This window comes from Watersipora subatra, chromosome 1 (assembly GCF_963576615.1).
Source record: "Watersipora subatra chromosome 1, tzWatSuba1.1, whole genome shotgun sequence".
NCBI classification, from domain to species: domain Eukaryota; kingdom Metazoa; phylum Bryozoa; class Gymnolaemata; order Cheilostomatida; family Watersiporidae; genus Watersipora; species Watersipora subatra.
The window spans coordinates 75,624,342-75,647,704 of record NC_088708.1 but is presented as its reverse complement, the minus strand read 5'-3'; the positions used below and the strand labels follow the sequence as shown (position 1 = coordinate 75,647,704).

Here is a 23,363-nt window from a genome sequence, read left to right as displayed (position 1 = left end):
CCATTCACCATGATGCATTAAGCCAAAATAAAATAACGTATAATATATTATAATATAACAGAAGATGATAAAATACACTAAAACAAAAAATAATTTGATGCAGTATAATACAGCATACTGATATATTATATTACAACACTATATAATAAAACAATAATATACCACACTACAATGCAATTTATTATAATATAATACAACACATTATAATGTGTTATAATATATAATCTATACTATAATATAAGCTTCGTATCATGCATATAAAATAATATGAATCATATTAAATAATAGGATACCTACAATACCATATAATTTTGCTGTAATAAAAAATAAGATGTTGCAAAATGATGTATAAACAGACGATAAAATCGGTGTCCCCTAATTATCGTTTTTTAATTCTGATACCAGAATCTATACAAATTTTTTGTATTCGATTTTTTGATCTCTTTTACATTGATGAACTTAGCTAATTGAATATCAATAATCAATTATACAATTGTCAATAGATTACAGATCCAGGTGACACAGAGATATATGGATAGAATGCCGTGGAGCTAAAGAGGTATAGCTCAAGGTGAAATGAATGTTATTATAATTGCTAATAGCTTTGGGTTCAGCCTTGTCATATGAATGTTATGGTTGATGAGCCAAAAATGAGGTGGCTCCTCTGCTAGTCGGAGAGTAGCATACTTTCTGGCTCGTAGCTATCCGAAGGCTGTCAATTCTGATTACTGAAAAGAAGAGATTTTGACTCCATAAAAGACTTGAGCTACCGTATGCTTTCAAGTCACAGTGTCTCAGCATAAACCCCTTGAATTGACCTAAAGACTTGAGCTACCGTATGCTTTCAAGTCACAGTGCCTCAGCATAAACCCCTTGAATTGACCTAAAGACTTGAGCTACCGTATGCTTTCAAGTCACAGTGTCTCAGCATAAACCCCTTGAATTGACCTAAAGACTTGAGCTACCGTATGCTTTCAAGTCACAGTGCCTCAGCATAAACCCCTTGAATTGACCTAAAGACTTGAGCTACCGCATGCTTTCAAGTCACAGTGCCTCAGCATAAACCCCTTGCATTGACCTAAAAATTTTCGGTCTGCCTGTCAGAGCTTTACATCTAAAATATTTAATAATGTCTGACCGCAAATACTTGAAGCTATTTTTATTTAAACAGTTTGAAGTTGACTGATATCTAGTGACAGCTTTCTCAAAAAACATGTAGGCCTATATGACATTAACAATAACATTGAGAAAGCAATAAAAAGCTCTCCCTAGTTATACCTACTCAAGAGAGTGACTATTATAGTATTTTTAGTTATGAAAGTTTTATGCTATATTTGTAGTAAGCGAGCATTATGGAACAAATAGAATCTATAGCACCTTACGAATACTTTCTCACTCGACACCTTGTCACTTTTCACTTTTCAATTAGGTTGTTTAATTGCATGACTCGCTTGGCATTTTAAATAATTAAAAAAATTAACTTTGAATCAACAAAAAGGCTACCATAGCCAATTTAAATTTTTAGTCAATTTTTACCAAATAAATTTATGGGTAGACAAGTTTTGGCAAATGTCTAAGTTGCCCTGCCAGTCTCTGAGTAGCCCAGATCATCAACGAAATAACACATTATTGATTACTGACTCTATTTATCGTTCTTACAGCACAAAAAGGGTCCATGTAATGACCTGTTGACTTTATGCACTGGCTGCCTGATACATTTGGAAAGTGGTAGTGTTTAACAAAACATGTCCAACTCAGTCGATAGGAATGCTATTACAAAGCTACACAGATTAGACTTGTTCAATGAGTTTTGTATCCATATACAGTGTTCTCTCGCTACAGTTTTTGCGGCTTTGGCACTTCGTGGTATAAAAATATTCATTATATAATTAAAAATGAAATGAAGTAAATATAGATAAAAATAAAATAAATAAAATAGATAAATTTCTCTCATACTCTGGCCCAGAAAGATTCTTTGGTAACCATAAGTATGATAGCAGTTGTTGGAGTTTCCTGTTTCGTTTAGGGAAATATAAACGGACCAAGTACTTGTGACAACCTTCATCAGGTCTCCTTAACATCCTCAACTCTCAGGTTCGTTTATTGAACATGAAAAAAGGTGGAAAACGCTCATGATTAATATATATATACATCAGTTTTGATATGACGTTACTTTGAGGAGTTTCACCTAGTGGCCAGAAGAGGAGGGGTGGGTGGTTTCTGGTTCCCATCAACTGCGATAAGCGAGGGAACACTGTACAACAGCTAGGTAGACTGTAGCTGTCTAAAATATTAATTCCTGAATCTCGGTATTTAGAAGAGTTGGGCTATTTTCTATGCTATGTTCTTGAGCAAAACTGTGCAAAGATTTCTGCTGTAATGTCACCGAGATTTGTATGAAATGTCCTTTTGTGCCATAACCGAAAGACTCTGCACGAAACATGGTTGGCTTGATTCCTTGATGTTACATCGTATTCTTATTACAGTTTGTTAGCGTACAAAGATATAGCCTGATCAACATGAACACAAAAGTCTCTGGTCAGTTCATACGTAGAGCGATGTCAAATATAAACATATATAGCGGTATATTAATTTATAAAACATGGCGAATAATAACTAAACATATGTGCATATAAAATGTGGCACCTAGAAGAATGAGGATATTCTTATGCTAGAGATACATACAGACCTGAGGCTTCAGTTTTATAAATACTAGGGACTGTCTAATTCCTTCGTATTACCAGTCATGGTTCTCCACTAACATAGACTATATCAAAACATCAGGAGAGACGACTGCGGGTTGAACAAGGTTTAAAGGAAGCTGGACTCTAGTGTCGATGCCACTGAACTATTCTTACATAAGTGCCCGTGTCACTCCCGCCTTCACAAGGTAAATACTGCCTCAACATCAACTCATTCATCTTTACATACATTTATAGCTAAAAATTACTGATATTTTTTACCATCGATTATCATTCCATCGCTGTGTTCATACTATTCAAATATATAGGAAACCCGATATATATAATAAATAATATACTTATGTTATTATGTTATATGTTTATAGTACTACTAGGAATACATAGTAATACTATAATAACATAACAACATAATTTATCATAGTAATATAATAATATTATATAGTAATACTAGGATATGTACTGCACCCATATTATAGTGTTACATATTATAATACTAATATGTATCATATATATATCATCCCATCAAAAATATACGTAATGTTTATTTTCTTATTGTAAGGTAACAGACATGAATTTGCTATGATGAATTTCCCTTAGTCACTGTCTGATAGTTAATCTATATGTTTACGTGGATTCTCATCGTTTTCAACCTGTACTTATAAATTAAATGGCGCTTATTATGATCCTTCTATTTAAACCTTCACCTTGACACAAGATGGCGCCATCTTATAATCACCTATGGCTAATATGCTAGAGTGCTTGCCCTTTCTTCGTCAATACATGTATTTGACGTTGGCAGCCATCTCCGCTTCTTGTGACCTTTAGATGCCACACTTGCCAAGCCAGGGTTACAGACTCAGGAAGTTGCGATGACACATGAGATTCCGTCAGCGATATTGGTGAGATCCTTTTTGTACCCTCTAAGCTGATTTGAAAATTCACTCGCTACACGACGAGACTCTAGGAGGGACGACCTACTGACTTTAAAAAAGCACTTGCAATAGCCTGCCACTTTTACGCTTGGCCATCAAGATATACTGGAGCCGTTCTTCAGAGTACCTCAGTTTCTTTTTTTCTATATAAAAACACTGAGACCTCTCTTCCTCCTCCCTCATTGGTTTGAATAGTTGTAACCGGTGTGAACAGAGAATAAGAATTTAAAAAAGCTAATTAATTGCAAAAAGAATGTTTTCACTGATGGCAGAGCTATGAATCTAAGACAAGCAAATTCTAATTTGTTCATACAGAGGGTCATGTGACATTGTTCGACAGTAAAACTTGTCTTCTCTTGTAAAATTTGTCTGCCTTAGCGCATTATTAGAAAATGCTTGTACAATGATAGCTACTATTGTGAAGCCTGTTACTACAGTTGGTAAATAAACAATTTAAATTGGAAAGTAACACTGATTAGATTCTCACCTGAAGTGTATAGAAGATTCATGATGAACTCCGTGTCTGATGGGGTGCTTATTATTTGTTTGACTAAGTAGAGAAATAACAAAATGTAATTTGAACAAGTGGGTTGGCCTGTTTGAAAATTTGTCGTAAACAAAAAGTTGCACAAGGTCAATCAATTGTCAGGTAACATCTATTTAGTTGTAAGCTTAGTTCTTGTGTGGCTAGCTTTCTGCTTCAAACTAGAGAAACTGGAAACTTCTTGTGTAACATGGTTTCTATAGAAGTAGTGATGGTGTTAGTCTATGATATGGTTTCTATAGAAGTAGTGATGGTGTTAGTCTATGATATGGTTTCTATAGAAGTAGTGATGGTACTAGTCTATGATATGGTTTCTATAGAAGTAGTGATGGTACTAGTCTATGATATGGTTTCTATAGAAGTAGTGATGGTACTAGTCTATGATATGGTTTCTATAGAAGTAGTGATGGTACTAGTCTATGATATGGTTTCTATAGAAGTAGTGATGGTGTCATTTGATATCTTTTCATGTGCTGCTCAATGCCAGTAGCAGAATCGAAAGAACAGCTTTTAAACGTAGCTTACAACCAACACCAACACCATGAGGTATAACTAGCAATTTAAACTTGGAAATCGGTATAAAGCATTTTGTAATGGATGCTACTGCTGTTGTTGTTATGCAACACAAGTGTCAAGCCTGTTGGTGCTTTATAAAAATCCCTCCAACACTGAATGTACATGTAGTTTGTGGAATTGGTAACAGGAAATTATAAAAGCAAACCTTTGACTTATCGAATGACCTATAGACTTTGATAATAGTCAGGGCATGGTTGCTCAACACAGCGTTATACCTAGCCCTACTAAGGCATGCCAAGTTTGGACTGTATTTGATGTAGGATTGAGCAAGCTAGTCATGTTAGAGACACCTGCATAGCTGTCGTAGGTTGACAGCAGCATGCCAAGATGAGTGCTTGGAGGTGCTTGACTAGGACAAATCCAAATAACAGAGTTCGTGCTTGAAAATACAGACACGATTATGTCCTCAATTTACCATTATTAACAGAACAGTCGAAGGCTACAACTTGGGGTGCCCCAGACACTCCCCGAAACAAAAGTAATGAAGCCTTACACCTAGGTTATGCTATATTATACCTAGATAGAGTTACACGCCTAAATATAGCGACACACCTAGCTAGAGCTACATGTATACACCTAAATAGAGTTATACTCCTAGATATAGCGACACACCTATCGCTATACGCCCAAATAAAGCTACAACTAGATATAGCTATTAATACACCTACATAAAACATTCTAGAACTTTAAAAGAAGATCATAATCATTTTTACCTAATGCAACCTCATTAGACACCGGCAAAGGACTGGAATAGAAACCAAAATTGATTTGCTGTATATAGTGTGTTGTAATTAGTTGAGCTTATAAGATTCTTAACTCATAATATTTCCATTGACAGAGGGTAATGCAAAAGTACCGTCTGATATGACCGAATATAAGCTAAGATATGAGGTTTGCACTGAAAACCAAACTGCTAGTTATGTTAGATGTTGTAAGACTAGGTCAAGGCTAAAAAGGTGGCAAGTAAACTATGTCTGATATGATGAATGCTAAGTTATTTTTAGCAGGAGTCAAAAAAACTACATATTAATACTTTTTGCATATGTGACAAAAAATGAACTTGCATTTTGGCAGTAGATGAGTGACATTGCAGCGCCTATTTGACGTGCTTCTGAATGTTGAGTTGTAAAACATGTGAAAACGATGAGTAGCTAGTAGAAAAGCTTTAGATCTTTTTTGTACCTTGGCATGTACTATGCCTGGGAGGCCTTTCTATCACCTCCCCCAAAGCTTGCATTATAATGCTCGAAAATAGAGATCTTAAAATGGTTAAAACCAGTTTCAATATTAATGACAAAAATCATATTCATCCTCTTGTCTGTATTGATTTTATGTTTTATCTTCTTGTTACCTTACAGCTTTCTTTCTCAAAGCTACAATTATTATCGGATGCTGATGGACAGTTTTATTAGTAAGCATTGCGAGTCATTGAATAAATAAGAAATTATTTTGTGTCATTTTTAGACAGACTAATGCTTGTACAATGTACTTATATTGTACAAGATGAGATGTTCTACATCAGCAATGTTTAGTTTTGTTAATTCATTACAATTAGTTTTTAATAAATTTAGTTTTAGCCTAACAAACTTTATGACGTACCGGTACTACATATAGCTTCAATTACCTAATATACTTTACTAGTTTTGATGGTTTACTATTAGATTTCCAAAGAGAATAAAAAGTGAATACAGAATTAGGTGGTTGAGAATGACAATAATCTTAACTGGAAGCAATTGTTTTGAATTATTGCTGGGTGTTTTTATTTAGTTCATGACCTCAACAGCGTGCTTAATGCCACTGGAACTCAGAGAAAATTTACTAACATTCAGTGCCTAAAGTACCTGAATAAGCAGGCAACCGAAGCTGTTTAATATTAAATCAATTCTTTACATTTACAATTGCTGTGATGCTTACATTGCTGCTGGCTGCCAATATGCATAGAAAAGTTCGTCACGACAATTTTAACCTTTGACAGCAGTAACTTCTTTGTATAGAACATTTAAATGTAAACTCCTTCAAAATGCATATACATGTATATGCAGAAAATAAGTGTGTTGACAATGCATTCGTGATTATTTTAGTGATAAGATTGGTTTTTCCATTGAATATTAGGCTATTTTAGTTGAAGTTCTTCAGAAGTCTCAAAATATTTTGAGGCTGTTCAAAATACTTTTTAGTTTGTCTGATAGAAAGTTGGCTGTCTACGAATAACGACAAAGTTTTGTATCTGTCATTGACCCGCCCGACTGGATGCATGTCGGCTGAACAGTTGCAAATTATTTTATGAGGAATTTACTTTCGACTAAAATAATCTGGTCTGCTTTATAGTAACTTTTGAGACACAAATAGCTCTACCGTCTTTAACCACTCCATTTATTAACTCAACAAAGGACATATCAGTAAGTTTAGCCAGTTGTCTTGAAAAATATTTGCAAAACTGCTTCTATGTTTCTTAAGATAACAGAACTCTAAAGTTTTTGTTGTTGTCACAATGGTACTTCCTAGAATTCCGTAAGATGCAGATAGAGGCGTTTTCAGTGAAATATTTAGCCGTTTTGTTTATGAATCTTCATTGTCAACAATAATAAATTTTCCTTTTATAGCCATATTTGCATTTGTATTTTGTTTCCTTAAAATGTTCATCCATTTAAACCTGGCAAAATTTTATAATGTGACAACATATGTGAAGCAGTTAACAGGGGGCACTTGGACCTTTTCAGTTTCGATATATTTAGCATGGGATATGTGAAAACTAAGAAATTGGCTCTTGCATTTGCTTGAGCTAAACTCAGCCAGCATCATAAACTGAGATGTACTCGTAACTTTCTAGTTTATAGCAATTCCTGATATTCAAACCGTTAAATCGGTATAATTTAATGTTTAGCGGTGAGATAATGGTAGAGCGACCGGTATGCCAACATATCAGCTAGTTACCATTCATAACATGGTGAGCAAATTGTGGCAGCATGACCAGGAAATACACATAAATATATTTTATAATGTTATCCTAACATTATATAATAGCAGTACAATAAAACTCTTCGAAAAAAATTGTGTCGAAAAATATGTCAATTTAGTGCAGAATATCAAGTTGATAAAATAGACAATTATATGACCCGATGAGAGAAAGAGACCAGATGGAATAAATGCTAATAAAAATAAAAAGACAGAGAAAAAAGACGCAGAACAAAGGGTGTACCCAATAGCCGGCAAGAGACTAACAAAGCAGTGAAGATTTTAACCAAACACAAGAATAATAGCGAGCCATTCATTCACGGCTGAGCCTAATCCAGGCACAAGACAAAAAGAATGAATTGCTAAAAAACTGTACTTGGCTTACTAGACTTAACATGTCTAGATACAAAGGGGAAAAGTGAAAGGATGGTTTACATGCTTACAAGAAGCAGGTAGAATAGAGGACAAAAAATTCAATAAAGGATACAGCTGGGAACCACTTAATTAAAATTTTTAAGTCAATAAAGCAAATGTTTCTATTGTGCTACAGAAGATTGCTCTTTACTCATCGATGCAAAGCTTGAGTGATGGGAAAATAGAGCATGTGCTTGTCGCTTGCTACTTCTTACTGCGCTTACCCTAAAATTACGCGCTGAGTAACAGCATACATAACTTGAGTAATTTCTAACTTGGTCTGACGTATTTCTTACGACCAATTCCTTAGAAACTTTACAAGCAAAACGTGAGTATCCCTTCAGATAAGTGGCTTGCAAACTTATCAATGATATTTTTCCAAAGCAATAATGCATAGATAAACGGACATTTGCATCGTGTAAAAACTTGGCAGATAAAATGGGATTTGTCCTCTCATTATCAATGATTACACAAGAAAGAATAAACCCCGAAAGGAAGATCACAAAAATGTCTGGTACATGGTATAATAAAATATAAGGGTGGCTTAGGAAAGGACTGCGTGGTTGACTGGTTGTCAGATTAGTGGACAGTGGGTGGACTCGGTGGACCTTCACCTCTGTCATTCTGCAAACAACACAAACCCTAAATGAATAATCACATATAAGCGACAGTATAGATCTATGTATTTTCTAACATTTTATGAGCATATGCTAAAAAATAGACTACAATGCAAATTGCCAAGTTGTTACAAGGAATGATCAGAGGTGCACAAATGAGCGGATCTCAGTTCTAATCTCTAATAAGAAAAATCGTCAATGTCATGAAATACTAATATATTTTGAGTGAGCTGTACGAATGACACAGCTGTTGTTATTACAATGGTTGACACTGCAGGTAGATTCTCATCAATAGTTTTACATCGCGATGATCCATTGTTATTTTTAATATTTTCACATTGGCTGGAAATCTGTGCTTTAATTGTGATTGTAAATGAAAGACGGTATTTGGGCATTGACAAAGTTGGAGATTAAAGAGTAATAGCCCAAACCCCTTTTACCCACATCCAGCAATCTGATACTCATGGATCACACTCTATAGCATGCATCAAACAGGGGTGCCTGAGCATTTCATATAACAGTCATATCATCTGACATGGACCACACTCTATAGCATGCATCAAGCAGGGGTGCCTGAGCATTTCATATAACAGTCATATCATCTGACATGGACCACACTCTATAGCATGCATCAAACAGGGGTGCCTGAGCATTTCATATAACAGTCATATCATCTGACATGGACCACACTCTATAGCATGCATCAAGCAGGGGTGCCTGAGCATTTCATATAACAGTCATATCATCTGACATGGACCACACTCTATAGCATGCATCAAGCAGGGGTGCCTGAGCATTTCATATAACAGTCATATCATCTGACATGGACCACACTCTATAGCATGCATCAAGCAGGGGTGCCCGAGCATTTCATATAACAGTCATATCATCTGATAGAGTTCTTGAAACATTGGTTATCTATCAGTCGGTATTTTACGAGGTGGCCTATCATAGGTTTGTACTAAATATTTTAAACACAGTCAAACCATGAATATATTATTGAATGTTGATTAGATGGTTGTTTATGATATTCCATTAACTAATTTACTAGCATCACTTTTAACGATATAGCAACAACTATATAGATGATTAGCCTTCAAAACTCACCTGCCCTTGACCTCCTTTGGGGTCAGTTTGGGCTCGCATAGATGCTGGCCGAAACATAAAAAGAGCAGCAGCGATGACAAGCCATGCAAACATAATTATCATCATCATGGAGTTTGAAGAGTCATTTGCTCCATCAGCGCCCTGAGGGAGCAAAGCTGTAAAAAACACACATTTTAGTAAATATAAAAATTAATGAACAGATTGAAATCTGCTTTCAAATTTGGTCACACTGTTAACAGGCAGGTGTAGCAAAAGGTTGAGTAACATATCAAGCGAATTCACGACAGAAGAGGATAGTGGATAGAGGTCATTGCACATGCAAAGCGGGTTGCTTACGTGAGATCTGTAATGAGGCCTTCATCTGAAGTACAGATAACTTCAAATAGAATAGAGCCATAAAACATAGTGAAGCTGTAGTTTGAATATGAATAAGATAGCGAGATTCGAGGGAGACAATAGACTATGCCATGCCAGAGAGTAGACTATGAGTATGAGAATGGGCTATGAGTGTGAGAGTAGGCTACGAGGGTGAGAGTACGCCATGAGTAGGCTATGAATACAGTTGCTTCCAGCCTCTCTCCGTGTAGTGGATACGCAATTGCGACATACATGAGGCATCCCGGTTCCAATCGTGAACTAGCGCTGCACGATAAAAATATTGCATGATAGGTGTCGATTTTGTGTTGGACGATATTATTTTGGGGCGGTTTGTAGGTAGATTCTGTAATTAGGAATATCGACGTTTTCGATATCATGTCAAGACGATAAATATCTGTGTTTAATTGGCAGAGCCAACATCGGTTATCGCCGGCTTTCGTGACTCAATATCGGCACAGCACTAGTTCCTGAAAACTTATTTGCGAGCCCGCAGATTTCCTTTATTTTTGAGAATCCTTTAGAAACGGACCGGCGAGGTAGAACAAGTTTTTCAAATAAAGTTAGAGAGCAAAGACAACTCCTAAATCTTTTGTGTTTGGACACGATTATCGCTTTTGTATTTCTGTTTTTGGGGAAACATCACAATAGTCTATATTGAGAGATCATAACTCCAAATTTTCGATACTGAACGATATAGATGGCCCACAGGGCCAATATATCGTTTTGGCATGTGGTGTTATATCACACAGCACTATCGTGAACCTCTCACAATTTTGGAAAAATTATAGTAGTTTTTGCCTTGATTGAGGCACACAAGGACACGGGATAATTGAGTAGGGTTGAGACCGTTAACAGTTATGACGATGCATCATTAAAAGCCATGGCCTACATAATTTTTTTAATGTTTTTAGGCGACGATGACCAAACGCTTGCCTCAAAACAAACCCGTTCGAGTATGCTGAAAATGCCTTATTGGATTTATTGGCAGGACAATGATAGAATAATTATTGTATCAATCACATAATGCTGAAAGTGGCATGTAGAAGACAACTCCAAATTTATGGACATTTCTAAGACTCAACGAATGCTTAGCATGTGCTTAATCTCATGGCAGATAGTTTTTCAATATTTACATGTAGTCTTTCACTAGGGGATGGAAAAGCAGTTGAAGAGAGAATAAACAGCTGCTACCCAGAGAATATCACGATAAAACACCTGCTAACATTGGTACTACTTGTATGCCCCTTAAAAGTATGTTCGGTAACACAAACATCCCTCAGCCTCCTGCAAGCCATATTTCTGCTGTAGACAGTATTTTGGAGTGTGCAGCAGTTCTTTTGATTATTGTACCAGCCTATCCCGAGTCCAGCTAGCAAACTGGAACCTTGACCTCACTTGAATGTAAGACGTAACCGATTCATAATAACACATGAACTCTGAATTGAAATAGCGACCACTTTCACTTGGTCATTACGACTGATTTAATAAACATAAATAAACTTAATAAATAAACATAGGGCAGAGTTATGACCAGTTCATGGGCATGTTCACAAACTTATGTATTACTGATTTGAATAAGCTATACAGAGCAAACAACTCCGATATCTGCTTTACAGAAAGCGAAGCTAAAACACATTCACATAAAATACTGCTTCCCTGAGGCTTCGAGATAGAGAAAGATATTTGAGCATTAGAATGAAATGGTCAGCCAAGCGGGTCAGATACAAATCATACACATAGAAACAATAATAACAATGTACACTGGCGCAGAGAGAGTGTATCGGTACACCAGTCAACTGGAAAAATACGGATACTTAAAACTACAAGGATAAAACCTACGGCTGGTGAGACACTCGTTATCCGTGCAGGCATCCTGTGAGTTCCTCAGCTGAAACAAAACCATATCAGAATGATAAGAGATAGCAGCGAAGAGTGTAAATACATATCAGTGGTCAGGGACATACACATATGTAAGATAGGAAGAAAGAATAGCTGTCCTTAGATATTCTACACTGTTAGCTAAGGTAACACGAAGCCAAGTAGCTTGAATTCGAGCTGTGAACTATCAATGGCTATCGATTTCATAGCAAATTTCTTAACCGAATACCACCCCACTACTCATAGCCTGTGATAATATCAAAACAAATGAATCTTATAAACTGCAACTAATGCAGAGTGCCTAGCAAACTGCATAAGTAGTAGCATTACTTCAAATGTTACTCGCAGAAAAAATCTGTCTAAAGAGCATTTATGATGTGAATAGTTTTCTTACTGATTGTATTGACAATTCCTGCCATTCAGGCAGGAACACCGTGTATGTCTTTCTAGATCGACCAAGAATTGTTTTCGGGTACCTCTGAGCGGTGCATGTACATGTACAAGGTAGAATACAGCATTGCTAATTCTACCATTTGTTGTACACTGCCTAAGCATATACCATTTGAAATTTATTAAAATTGATAAGCTTTAACAGTGGAAACTACATGTATGCTGAGAGTTGAAAGGGCATTTTAAAGAAAGAATATCGAATTTATAGTTTAATAAGTGAGTATTCAGCGAGTGATTATTTCTTATTACAGCCTTGTCCAACATATGAAAAAATCGAGATACGAGCAAAACTTTGAGCAGGTTTCTGTCTTGAAATACAAGACAACTTTGAGTTATGAGATGGTTTTCATTGCGGCCACTAAGTGTTCAAGTCTGCGAGAAGCCGTACGGCATTGCTTGGTCTTTCTCACCGAATCAGTTTGAAAATGTTTTAAAAAGGTCGGCCAAAACTCACAATGAAAACGAGGCAAAAAAGCACCAAGCCGAAAAGGGATAACAAAATTAAGGTAAAGTTTAATAAAGGAACAAAACATAGCCTTCAAGTGTGTGTTTATAGTGAGACAAATTCATTTAGGTTAAATTCAAAATTTATGTTATGTAGCGACATAAAAGTCTAGTGAACAGAAAGCATTGCTGTCAAGTCTCTCTCACACCGTCATTACCGACTATGTTTGTCTCGAAGGTAAGAACTAAGTACTGTCCATAATAAAGTTATTGCAGATTGTAACCACAAACTGAGTATTTGTTACTTTGTGAGCTTAGGTACTGAATTACAGCAATTAGAAACCCGTTTTTTCATCATAATATCTTGCTTGTAAGTGGTTTTTTTTCCATTTTATGGGAACGGATTAATTTGTATCTAGTTGTTTTATATAGGAAATAGTGTCTTGAGATGTGAGTAAACTGACATAAGAGCTCAGTCCTAGAACGAATTGAGCTCGTATGTCGAGGCATGACTGTACATGCAAATTTCTCTTCTCCCTCAAACTGATTGAAGACTTTTAACCTTTCATCTGAGTTTAGCAGTAAAACAAGACTTCACTGTTATTAGAGTGAATTTGTGCTGAGTTACTTAATGTTCTACTACATTCTTATCCTAAATAGAGCTATATATCTGGATAGAGCTATATACCTAGACAGAGCTATATACCTAGACAGAGCTATACAACTAAATAGACCTATATAACTAGAGAGAACTATATACCTAGACTAACTGAATGCCCGGCATTGCACGAATAATAAAATAATTACCCAATGAATTTGAGTAACTTAAGCTAGTAACTTATGCTAGTCTAAATCTTTACTATAGTAAGAACTGTATCCGTCCGTAGGCAGTTTGTGCTTATAATCAGTCTGTTACGCGTCATGATCTCTCACGCAATCATGATCTTCAAGCGTGCTAGTAGGAATAATAGTATGTAGTAAAGCTATACACCTAGATAAAGTTATACACCTAGATAGAGCTATACACCTAGTTAGAGCTATACACCTAGTTAGAGCTATACACCTAGTTAGAGCTATATACCTAGTTATTTATCAAGTCACAGCCACAGAAGCTGACATCCCCCACTAATGAATTCCCTATCCCTGACGTCTTCAGCACACACTGCAATGGCAGCTGCAGCAGGATGTTGACGAGTTTTCATGGCACTTTCACATCGCTCGTACTTTACTGACTAATGCTCTTATAGAGAAGCATTTTGTGTCTTTTAATAGAAGTAATAAGTCAGCGATTACAATAATTATATTCATCAACTAGTGATGATTGGTTGAAAATGGCCTCACATGTACATGCTAAGTTGCTTGAGCAATATAATGCAAGTGCAAAGAATTTTACAAAGTAGCTTGTGTTCTAGTTTACTGCTTGGGGGCCTGAATATTCTAGCCTGACAATCATTGCCAGACGGTCAGACCATACTCCGCAAGTTGATTCGGTAGTTTGATCCAGATGACCAATGGCGGGCGGCTTAACAAACACCAAATATATGTCTCTTTGAGTTTTTGGTTTAACAGCTTAATTGCAGATTCTACTGAAGCAACCTCAGGCTAATTTTATTCATAGTGAGTCATTGTTATGATTGTAATTGTTATGAGCCAACAGGTTTTACAAGCAATAGTAAATAGAACAGTAGTATCTCCCTAAAACCTTGTTAGAATCATCCATGTTTAACTTTAACTTCACCCTGAGGTATCGTTAAAAACACTTAAGGTCAATACATTGTTGTGAACAACTACTAAAGCACTGGCACGATGCTCCTTCCTGAACAGCTGTGCCCAAAGACATCGGCCTGCATAGTTACTGTTATAGACTATGCATCCACCACCAACCGCCCTTTCTACACACACGTGTGTAGGTTTTAAAAACTATCAAATATTCTGAGTTATGTATATCTCAATATCCAACTGCTATAGGCCTACTGTATTATCCGCACCATGTTATAAGCTATCTCAATATCCAACTGCTATACTGTATTATCCGCACCATGTTATAAGCTATCTCAATATCCAACTGCTATACTGTATTATCCGCACCATGTTATAAGCTATCTCAATATCCAACTGCTATACTGTATTATCCGCAGCATGTTATAAGCTATCTCAATATCCAACTGCTATACTGTATTATCCGCAGCATGTTATAAGCTGTCAAATAGGAATAACAAACTAACTCAAAGACAAAAATAATACTCACCAGCTTTGGACTAAACACAGTGCACTAGATAATAAGTTCTGATATAGAGTGATTTCCTCAAACAAAATAAATTTATACAACGTAATCCCTTCATGAGCTCATATCAGAGAGGGGACAACTCACCATGTTGATAAGACGTCTCATTGCATTCTCATGACTCCACGCCCACACACATTCGCAAGGATCACCATCTGACATTCTGGTTCTGCCTGCTTTCCCAGTTGTTCTGCAATATAATCACATTGATCTTCGCCGACGGTACTTGCTTACGCATTGACTTGACTGGAGTACATCCACCTTTTACAACAACACCAGATATGTTCAGCAACAGACTCTTACCAAAAAGAAGACTGCAGTATATAAACAACGGAAAAAGGAAACCCTGGTATGACAGTGAGATGGAGAGCTCAGGCAATACAGTCCAGCAAGACTTACAGCACGCAAATAACAATGTGAATTCATGCGTTGCGACAGTACTAGCGCTACACCAAAGAGTTGAAGGAGTGTGTTATTAGTTCATTTAGATGATGTGGTAGTATCTGATAGGCTTTTAACGTTGCAGAAGCATGCCTCTTGTGCCGTCAAACTCTCTTAGCCTATCACAGTCTGAGTGTCTTAACCTATTACAGACTGACCAGGTAAAGATACATCTGTATCACACCATATGACAAGCAATTGGAGAAACAATCAATAACTGCTCCCAGTTACAGCTACTTGAACATTTGTACCTTGCAAGGGTCTGCATCTTTTGTCTGAACAATATTTTTTTGATAAGACAAAATGGAAGAATCGTTTAACCAACTCCATATGTGAGAGTTTCTTGTATATGTACTCATAAAGATGTACTCATAAATAAAAACGGAAAAAATCTTATTAGTTATGTCAAGTAAGGAATTTAAAACCGATAACTATAACTGATCTGTATGTAGCAATCTGTACAACTTTTCAAAAATAAATGCTAAAATAATGTTAATTAAAAATAACCCTATGCGCTGTCTCAAGCATCTGGTGCTGCCTCAAATACCTAGAGATGAACAGAAACATCCCCACTGCCCTCTGAGCTTGTGGTTTTTTAACAAGGTGGCTTTTCAATTTGCATGTGCCTGATCTCCATACCATGGCAACTTTCACTCATAATAAGTATTTAGAATTCAAACTAGCTTTCATGCTTGAAAGACTACACTTTGATAACTTATACCAGTGCATAGAGATGAGAGCAAGTGAAAACATTTAATACTTCAAAGAACATTTTGTCTACAATGTCTTTTATCTTTCCAAACGCAAATCCTAAGAACGAGTTATTAACAGCTGAGAGCTGGTAATCTTTAATAATATTAAAAGTAATAAGAGACACTTGGCTGGGTCCAGGACTCCGTGTTGCAGTTTCGACTGTAGCCATTCATATCGGTTTGTAATAACAAAAAGCTAATTTAATGTAATCCTAATTTTAAAGTCAAACCCTCAAAACAACCCTTTAATTATAATTTAATAATTAATACTTTAATTGAATTAAATACTTTAATTGTTAATTTAAATGAACAAAAAAAACTCAATGATACTATAAATTAACAGCTGGTGTAGGTATTTCGAGTATATAAAAGGTACACTGCAGATCGTTTATCAACTTACTTTCTTTGGTTTCTACATAACAAATTAGAATTCAGGGACCGTTTATATATGATTTTTCTCTAATTGCCTGGAACCAGTCTCGAACCTTTCAAGATATAGTGACTCAAGTGTAGGACATCTTTGGAGCATAGCAACAGTGTTGAGTTGGTTGAACTGAAATCAATCTAATCTAAGTGACATCGTGAGTAGACAATTTAATTGGTAACTTTAGTCCACATTGTAGCCTTTTCATAATAAGGTGAGAGAGGTAAATTGTGGACAGTATTTGTGTGGGCGGAAATCATACGCCTGATCGATATGAGTCAACGTGAAGTAATTACAGTAAAACCTCTCGAAGCTTCAATACACAGTAAACTTTATTAAAAGAACCAGAAACTAGACTCCTACCAAACCTGCTGTGTTGTGCAGGTGCATGTGAGGCAAAGGCAGCTTATCAACACCTCATGGAAAAATGATTAAGGGTTCATTGCTGAAGATGTTATGCCAGGTCACTTGGGGCCCCAGACAGCTAGTAAAGTGGTATAGAAACAAAAGTTCAATGCATAAAAACACTGAGAGAACACTTAATATTCCCTTAGCTTGCCAGCTGCACTCATTCTCTGCATCATATTCTACAAGACTTTTTGACAATTGATTTTCAAACTTTGCATGGTGCTTTTATCCTTGTTTTTTCGCTACTCATTCGTCATTACTTACTCTCACCTCTGCATTAAAGGTTAGTAACTAGCTTGTCACCACCTGCCGAGTCTCATGACCTTTTGTCTACTCTTCCAATGACTTACGACATCAATTCTTGAGTTTGATCATCACACTCAGGTTTTAACGATGATGGTCGTCTTCTCGAATACTGGTTATGATAAGTGCTTTTTATAGTCTTCAAACCACTAGTAGTATTATTATCAATCATTTGTATGACCATCTTAACTCTTTCCTAAAAATTACTGATTAGCTAATTCTACTTAATAGTTGGACATTGGATTGAGGATGTTCAAAGGTGACCATTATTAGAATTGGTTACCTATATTCAGGCCTAACCCAGGTTGCAGAGGAACAACTGGCATTGATAGGATTCATACAATTTTGCACTCTTACTATGCATTTCCTTTAAAAGTGGCTTTCACCTTAATTATAGCCCAAGTGTTAAGATGTAAGAATAAGCGCTAAAAACAATCCGAGGCTAATCCAAGAAATTAATACACTTTTTGGTGACCTTGTAATATAGTGCACTTTGTGTTGCTCAATAAAAACCATTAATTCCGTCAATTTAAACGTCCATCTAAAATGGTTTAAAGAAAGTAAATTGAAAGTTTGTAACGTGCGTCAATGCTTGTTAATACCCCACCTCCTATGACCAAAACAGACGTAAGGTTACACGTTAAAGGTTGACTTGCAACAAAATTCACATTGCAGTTATTTGGTATCAAAAGAATCTGGTTTTAAGATCATTTATAGATTGGTGAATCTCCAATCTATAAATGATAATCCTAAAAAGTTTTCGGCTAACGAAAATCAAATCAGGAACCACTAGATAGGTATTATATTGGAATATAAAAAGGCACAAAAAGCGAGTGTAGGTTTAGATTCACAAAGATTAAACATAATTCTAGAACAAGCCATACAATTAATAGAATAAAAGCATGTTTGAAAGCATGAATAAAGCATAGCTTCTCCCGTTCCTGCAATTTGGGACGATACATCTATAGGTAAACCACATTCAAATCAACTAATTACTACCAGCAAACTGATCAATTACTTATGTATAACAAGGCTACAATTTCAGTGCATATGCTCGATACTGAGCAAAAACTACAGCAAGATTCATTTCTCAATCAAATGACTGTCATTACAAGAGCTGACTGCCTAATCCAACATCTAGACAATTACCAAATCAGCATCAGAGACATTTACATTTCTTGGTAAATCACTACCATGATTTTTTTATAATAACTTGCTAAGTGTTTTCAGCCAGCAAAGGTGTATATATATATATATATGTATATATATATATATATATATATATATATATATATATATATATATATATATATATATATATATACACTAGAGACGATCCGAGATGCAGACTGTGCAAAGATGCACCTGAGACCATCCAACACATCATCAGTGGATGCAAGCAGCTAGCAGGGAACGCATACACTGAGCGGCATAATCATGCCGCAGGTGTTGTGTATAGAAGTCTATGTGATGAGTATGGCCTTAATAAACCACAACACTGGTGGGAAGCTCCTCGTAAGGTCAATGAAAATGACCGGGCTAAGACCCTCTGGGACTTGTACATCCAAACTGACAAGCATGTCCTAGCAAAGCAACCAGATATAGTGGTGGCAGACAAGGAGAACAAGAGGGCTACTATAATAGATATAGCAGTACCCAATGACTACAATATAGCCAACAAAGAAAAAGAAAAGGTAGAGAAATATCTCCCTCTTGGAGAAGAAATTGAAAAATGCTGGAATGTAAGAACAACTGTAATCCCAGTAGTCATTGGGGCACTGGGCGCAATAACACCGGCGCATAAAATGTGGCTTGCCCAAATACCAACAGCAATCAACTCAGGTGAGTTGCAGAAAAGTGCGCTATTGGGAACAGCTAAGATCTTGAGGCGAGTGCTCAAACTCCCAGGTCTCTGGTAGGAGACCCGAGTTAGAGCAGAATTTACCACCCATACTGGGTATCAGGGGTGAGGAAACAATTTATATATATATATATATATTAATATTTTAACTAATAACTCGCATATTTAAATGGGTGTTGCAAAACACTAAACGAATCAAGTTAAGTCAAGCAATACTATAGTTTTAGGGAAAATTGTTGGCAGTTGAATGCTCAATGGAACTTTTCAATAAAAACAGTCTTGTTACACTTTTGGTTGCTAATAGTTCTACAGCAGGTCCCTCACCATGACTGTTAGCATGTTATTGAATGCATTCGTGAAATTTATACTACCACTTCATAGAAATGAAGTTAGAAAACCTTGCACAAGGTTTGATGAACTAACCTTGCAAGAAGCTATCAAAAACACCCCTGTCTAATTGCTATAAAACTTATTGGAACAACCGCAAAACGAAGATCTAAAGACCGTAGATAAGTACGGTTCTCTTTTAAAATAATGATATAAAAACGCAACCGTAGCGAGAAATCAATGTGCTTACCAAAATTGTGACACTTCGACGTGGCTATTGAGTTGCAGTGACCTACGATCTGCGAGATCAATACGGTCGTCAATTAAAACCGGAAGTACACCGATAACGTTATACAGTATTGTTACTAAAGAATGGTTGCAGAAGTTACGAAACGTTGAAGCGCAATACTCTGCACGCCAAATAGTCCGCAAGTTACGACGTTTAAAGCACTTCGCTGCGTTCCTAATGCGCGTCTTTGGTGAAGGACAGATCCGCCTAGGTAGGTAATCACTAAATGGCAAAGTTGCAATGCTATTTTCACAATGAACACTGGCCTCATGATTGTTTGGCACGTGGGCTCACTTAGTGATGATAGTGTTTTTATAATATTACTAATAAAGTCGTAAAGTAAAACTTATACTCCACGTATGTGCCCCGAACGGTGCTTATGACACAGGTTGCCGTTTCATGGTGCCACTGCAATCTACTTACCATCTATTTGTACTGACATGTTCAAGACCTTCCAAACTGTTACACTTATTGTTATAAATTTGTTTTTACTAAGTTTAAAATTGAAGCATTGTTTTTGCATCATTTTAGCACACATAACCCTGTCTTTATTCACTAAAGTTTGGAAAAAGTAGCAAAATGTTTATCATAGTAGTTTAACTTTAGTAAACCAATGATATGAAACCTTCCATCATTTTTATATGATGGGAGTTTATATCATTGAGTAAACACTATGACAGTGTATAACAACAATGCATGATTTGGATACAAATTTAAACAGTAGATTAGTTTTAAGGCAAAACTACTAAAGATAAAACATAGCTAGGCAGTCTCACGTTAAAATGGAAGATTTACACAATATTATAATAAATTTATTCCATCATGACATTATTTTAATGAAATGGTAGCTACATTGACATTTTATTAGAGCCTAAAATACTTTCTGTCTTAATCTGATTGAAATTTTGAGTTTATCAAGCATTAAGCACCAAACACTGCATTATGAGTCAGCAACACTTTAGCTGCTTGTTTAGAACTTGATTAGTATATTTTTATTACATTATTGATTATTTATTTAGATTTTGTTGCTAGTTTTATAAATTTTTGTAGTCTGTAAAACTAGAATCTAAAATCTTCAAAACAATTTTGCCCAAAAACCTTGACGATGAACTAGATGATGCAACCTATGGCAATATTGTTTCTTTCAACTACTAAATGGATTATAGCACAGATTAACAATAGATTATGGCATAGATTAACAATGGATTATACATCCAGCTTTGCTACAAAAATATAAATACTAAAAAAACTTGCACAAGTTAGCCAAAACCTGTCATTGAGATTTTCAATTTTATTTTCCAGTTTGCTTTACATCAATTAAAGGTTTCAAGATTTTTCATAGTTTGTGTCTTCGTTTTTTACAGGACAACTACAGGTTTTCAACTCATTTCAACTTACATTAAATGAACAAATTGCATGCAACTTCTAACACTTATTTGAAAATATCATTGCTAGCTGCTTTAACAATCTTTCACCTAATGCTTGTTCCCTGAGCAGAGAAAAGTATTTTAAATGTTATAATTATGTCAAATTGTTTATTTGATTTTATTGGCTAACTGCTGTTCTTTTTTGTTTTGTAATACTTGTAGCACGTAATTTACAAAACATTTTTGTTTGAAATGAAATTATTGTTAATATAAAGTAATATATATACAGTTATGGCCAAAAGTATTAACGCCCCGCATCATTTCGTGTTCAGTTAGGTTTTTGTTCTTTTACCACCACTTTGTGCCACCCAGACCAGACAATATACATATCAAATGAATTCTCAGAAAATTTTCTACCTTTTAAAAACATTTATAAGAAGAAACAACAGATTTATATCAGAAACAAAAATTACCTCTGCAATCTCTGAGGGTAAATCCGGAGTTTTTTGAAATAAAATTTGGAGTCGATCTCTGAGGTCAATTCCTCAGTAAAAATGGTTTTATTATTACAAGTTTTAATCTCATTAAAAAGACTTGATTCTCATCTTTTTAATGTTCAATATGCAATGTGCATGGCTTTAATAAATTATACAGTAATAAAATCTATTGAAAGTTAGTCCAACTTTTGCTAAATAGACCAGGCACCAAAGGTAGATGTTAATACATTTCACCGGGATATCTTATGGCATGTTTTAAATTGTATTCAGCCACTAAATGACCTGCTTTTGAAGCAAGCATTCTAAAAATATAGGTGCTACATATTGACAGCAATACAGCTACGTCTCAAAAGCGTAAACCTTTTTTGATGATTCAATAACTGCATTTTCAGAATATATTTCAATAACTTAGTGCGTTTCAAGCCATAAAAATTTACAAAAATTGTATTTTGTTTTTTGTAACGCTCAAAAAAATCTTTGAAATAGCTTTATTCTAACATGTAACAACCAATCTATGATTTGTAGACGTGAGACAAAATTTCTAGGATTTTCTTAACAAATCGACCCTGTTTAAGTAATAGTGATGGCACTTGTGATAAGGTCATGTAATGAATATTGGCTGGCCTTTACTCTGGCACGATCTAGCTTGCAATAAATGTAAGAGAGTGAATGTGGTTTTTCGTTCGTTTTTATTCTGAAGTCTTTACTTTTTGTTCCGGATGATGGAATCGAGTAGGAAATTGTATAAAAGTAAGAATAAGTAGTCGCTAACACGTTGGCATGGTTATACTAAACTACAAATTATTAACAATACGATACATAATAAAGGAGGCAAACACAACATGCATTTAGTATATACGAGTAGTTATAGGAATAATACGTTACCAGAAAGTCATGTCACTAAGTAGTGTCACCATTAAACTGCACTCCAGTCTTACAGGCCATACTATGCCATACATAGGTCCATACTATGCGGACCGGAGATCCATCATTGCTTTTTATTAAAAGTTCATCTTTTACTATATTAGTTATAGTGTGCAGATTTATTATAATCAAGCTCCAAGATATATTACTCATGATTTGTTTTGTTGCAAAAAATGTGAATTCCGACTTCTGGATAACTGCACATCTACATCATATTTCACCACATATCTTATTCCAACGAATAATATTGCAAATCTTGGTATCTTTTGACTCTGCCTATGCTAAATGTTTATTTTACTGTGATTATAGGTTTTAATATTTTTCCTGATAGATCTCCTAATTTTTTATGTGACATTTACAGGTGTCCAACTCGTGACAACTTACGTGATATGATACAATTTTATACAGCCTCTAACAATTTTTTTGAAAATGGTTTCGCTAGTTCTTGTAGCGATGCTCCATTAAATATCTCTTAACAAAGAAAATTAT

The 23,363-nt window shown here is 35.5% G+C and overlaps 1 protein-coding gene across 4 annotated transcripts; it reads right to left on the bottom strand.

Annotated features, from left to right (window-relative positions):
- Window positions 1-7,723: 7,723 nt before the first annotated feature.
- On the bottom strand, window positions 7,724-20,132 carry LOC137396314 (small integral membrane protein 14-like). 4 transcript variants are annotated; one of them, XM_068082548.1, is made up of 6 exons: window positions 20,048-20,083; window positions 15,369-15,471; window positions 12,065-12,113; window positions 10,184-10,208; window positions 9,848-10,002; window positions 7,724-8,747 (listed from the first exon to the last, which is right to left on the bottom strand). In XM_068082548.1, the coding sequence occupies exons 3-6, from the start codon at window positions 12,095-12,097 to the stop codon at window positions 8,703-8,705; spliced, it is 258 nt and encodes an 85-aa protein (XP_067938649.1). In that variant the 5' UTR covers window positions 12,098-12,113; window positions 15,369-15,471; window positions 20,048-20,083; the 3' UTR covers window positions 7,724-8,702. The 4 variants fall into 4 exon arrangements, with proteins under 4 accessions (XP_067938649.1, XP_067938658.1, XP_067938641.1 ...); XM_068082557.1 differs by lacking the exon at window positions 20,048-20,083 and adding an exon at window positions 15,585-15,620; XM_068082540.1 differs by lacking the exon at window positions 10,184-10,208 and having other exon boundaries at window positions 20,048-20,132.
- Window positions 20,133-23,363: the final 3,231 nt, after the last annotated feature.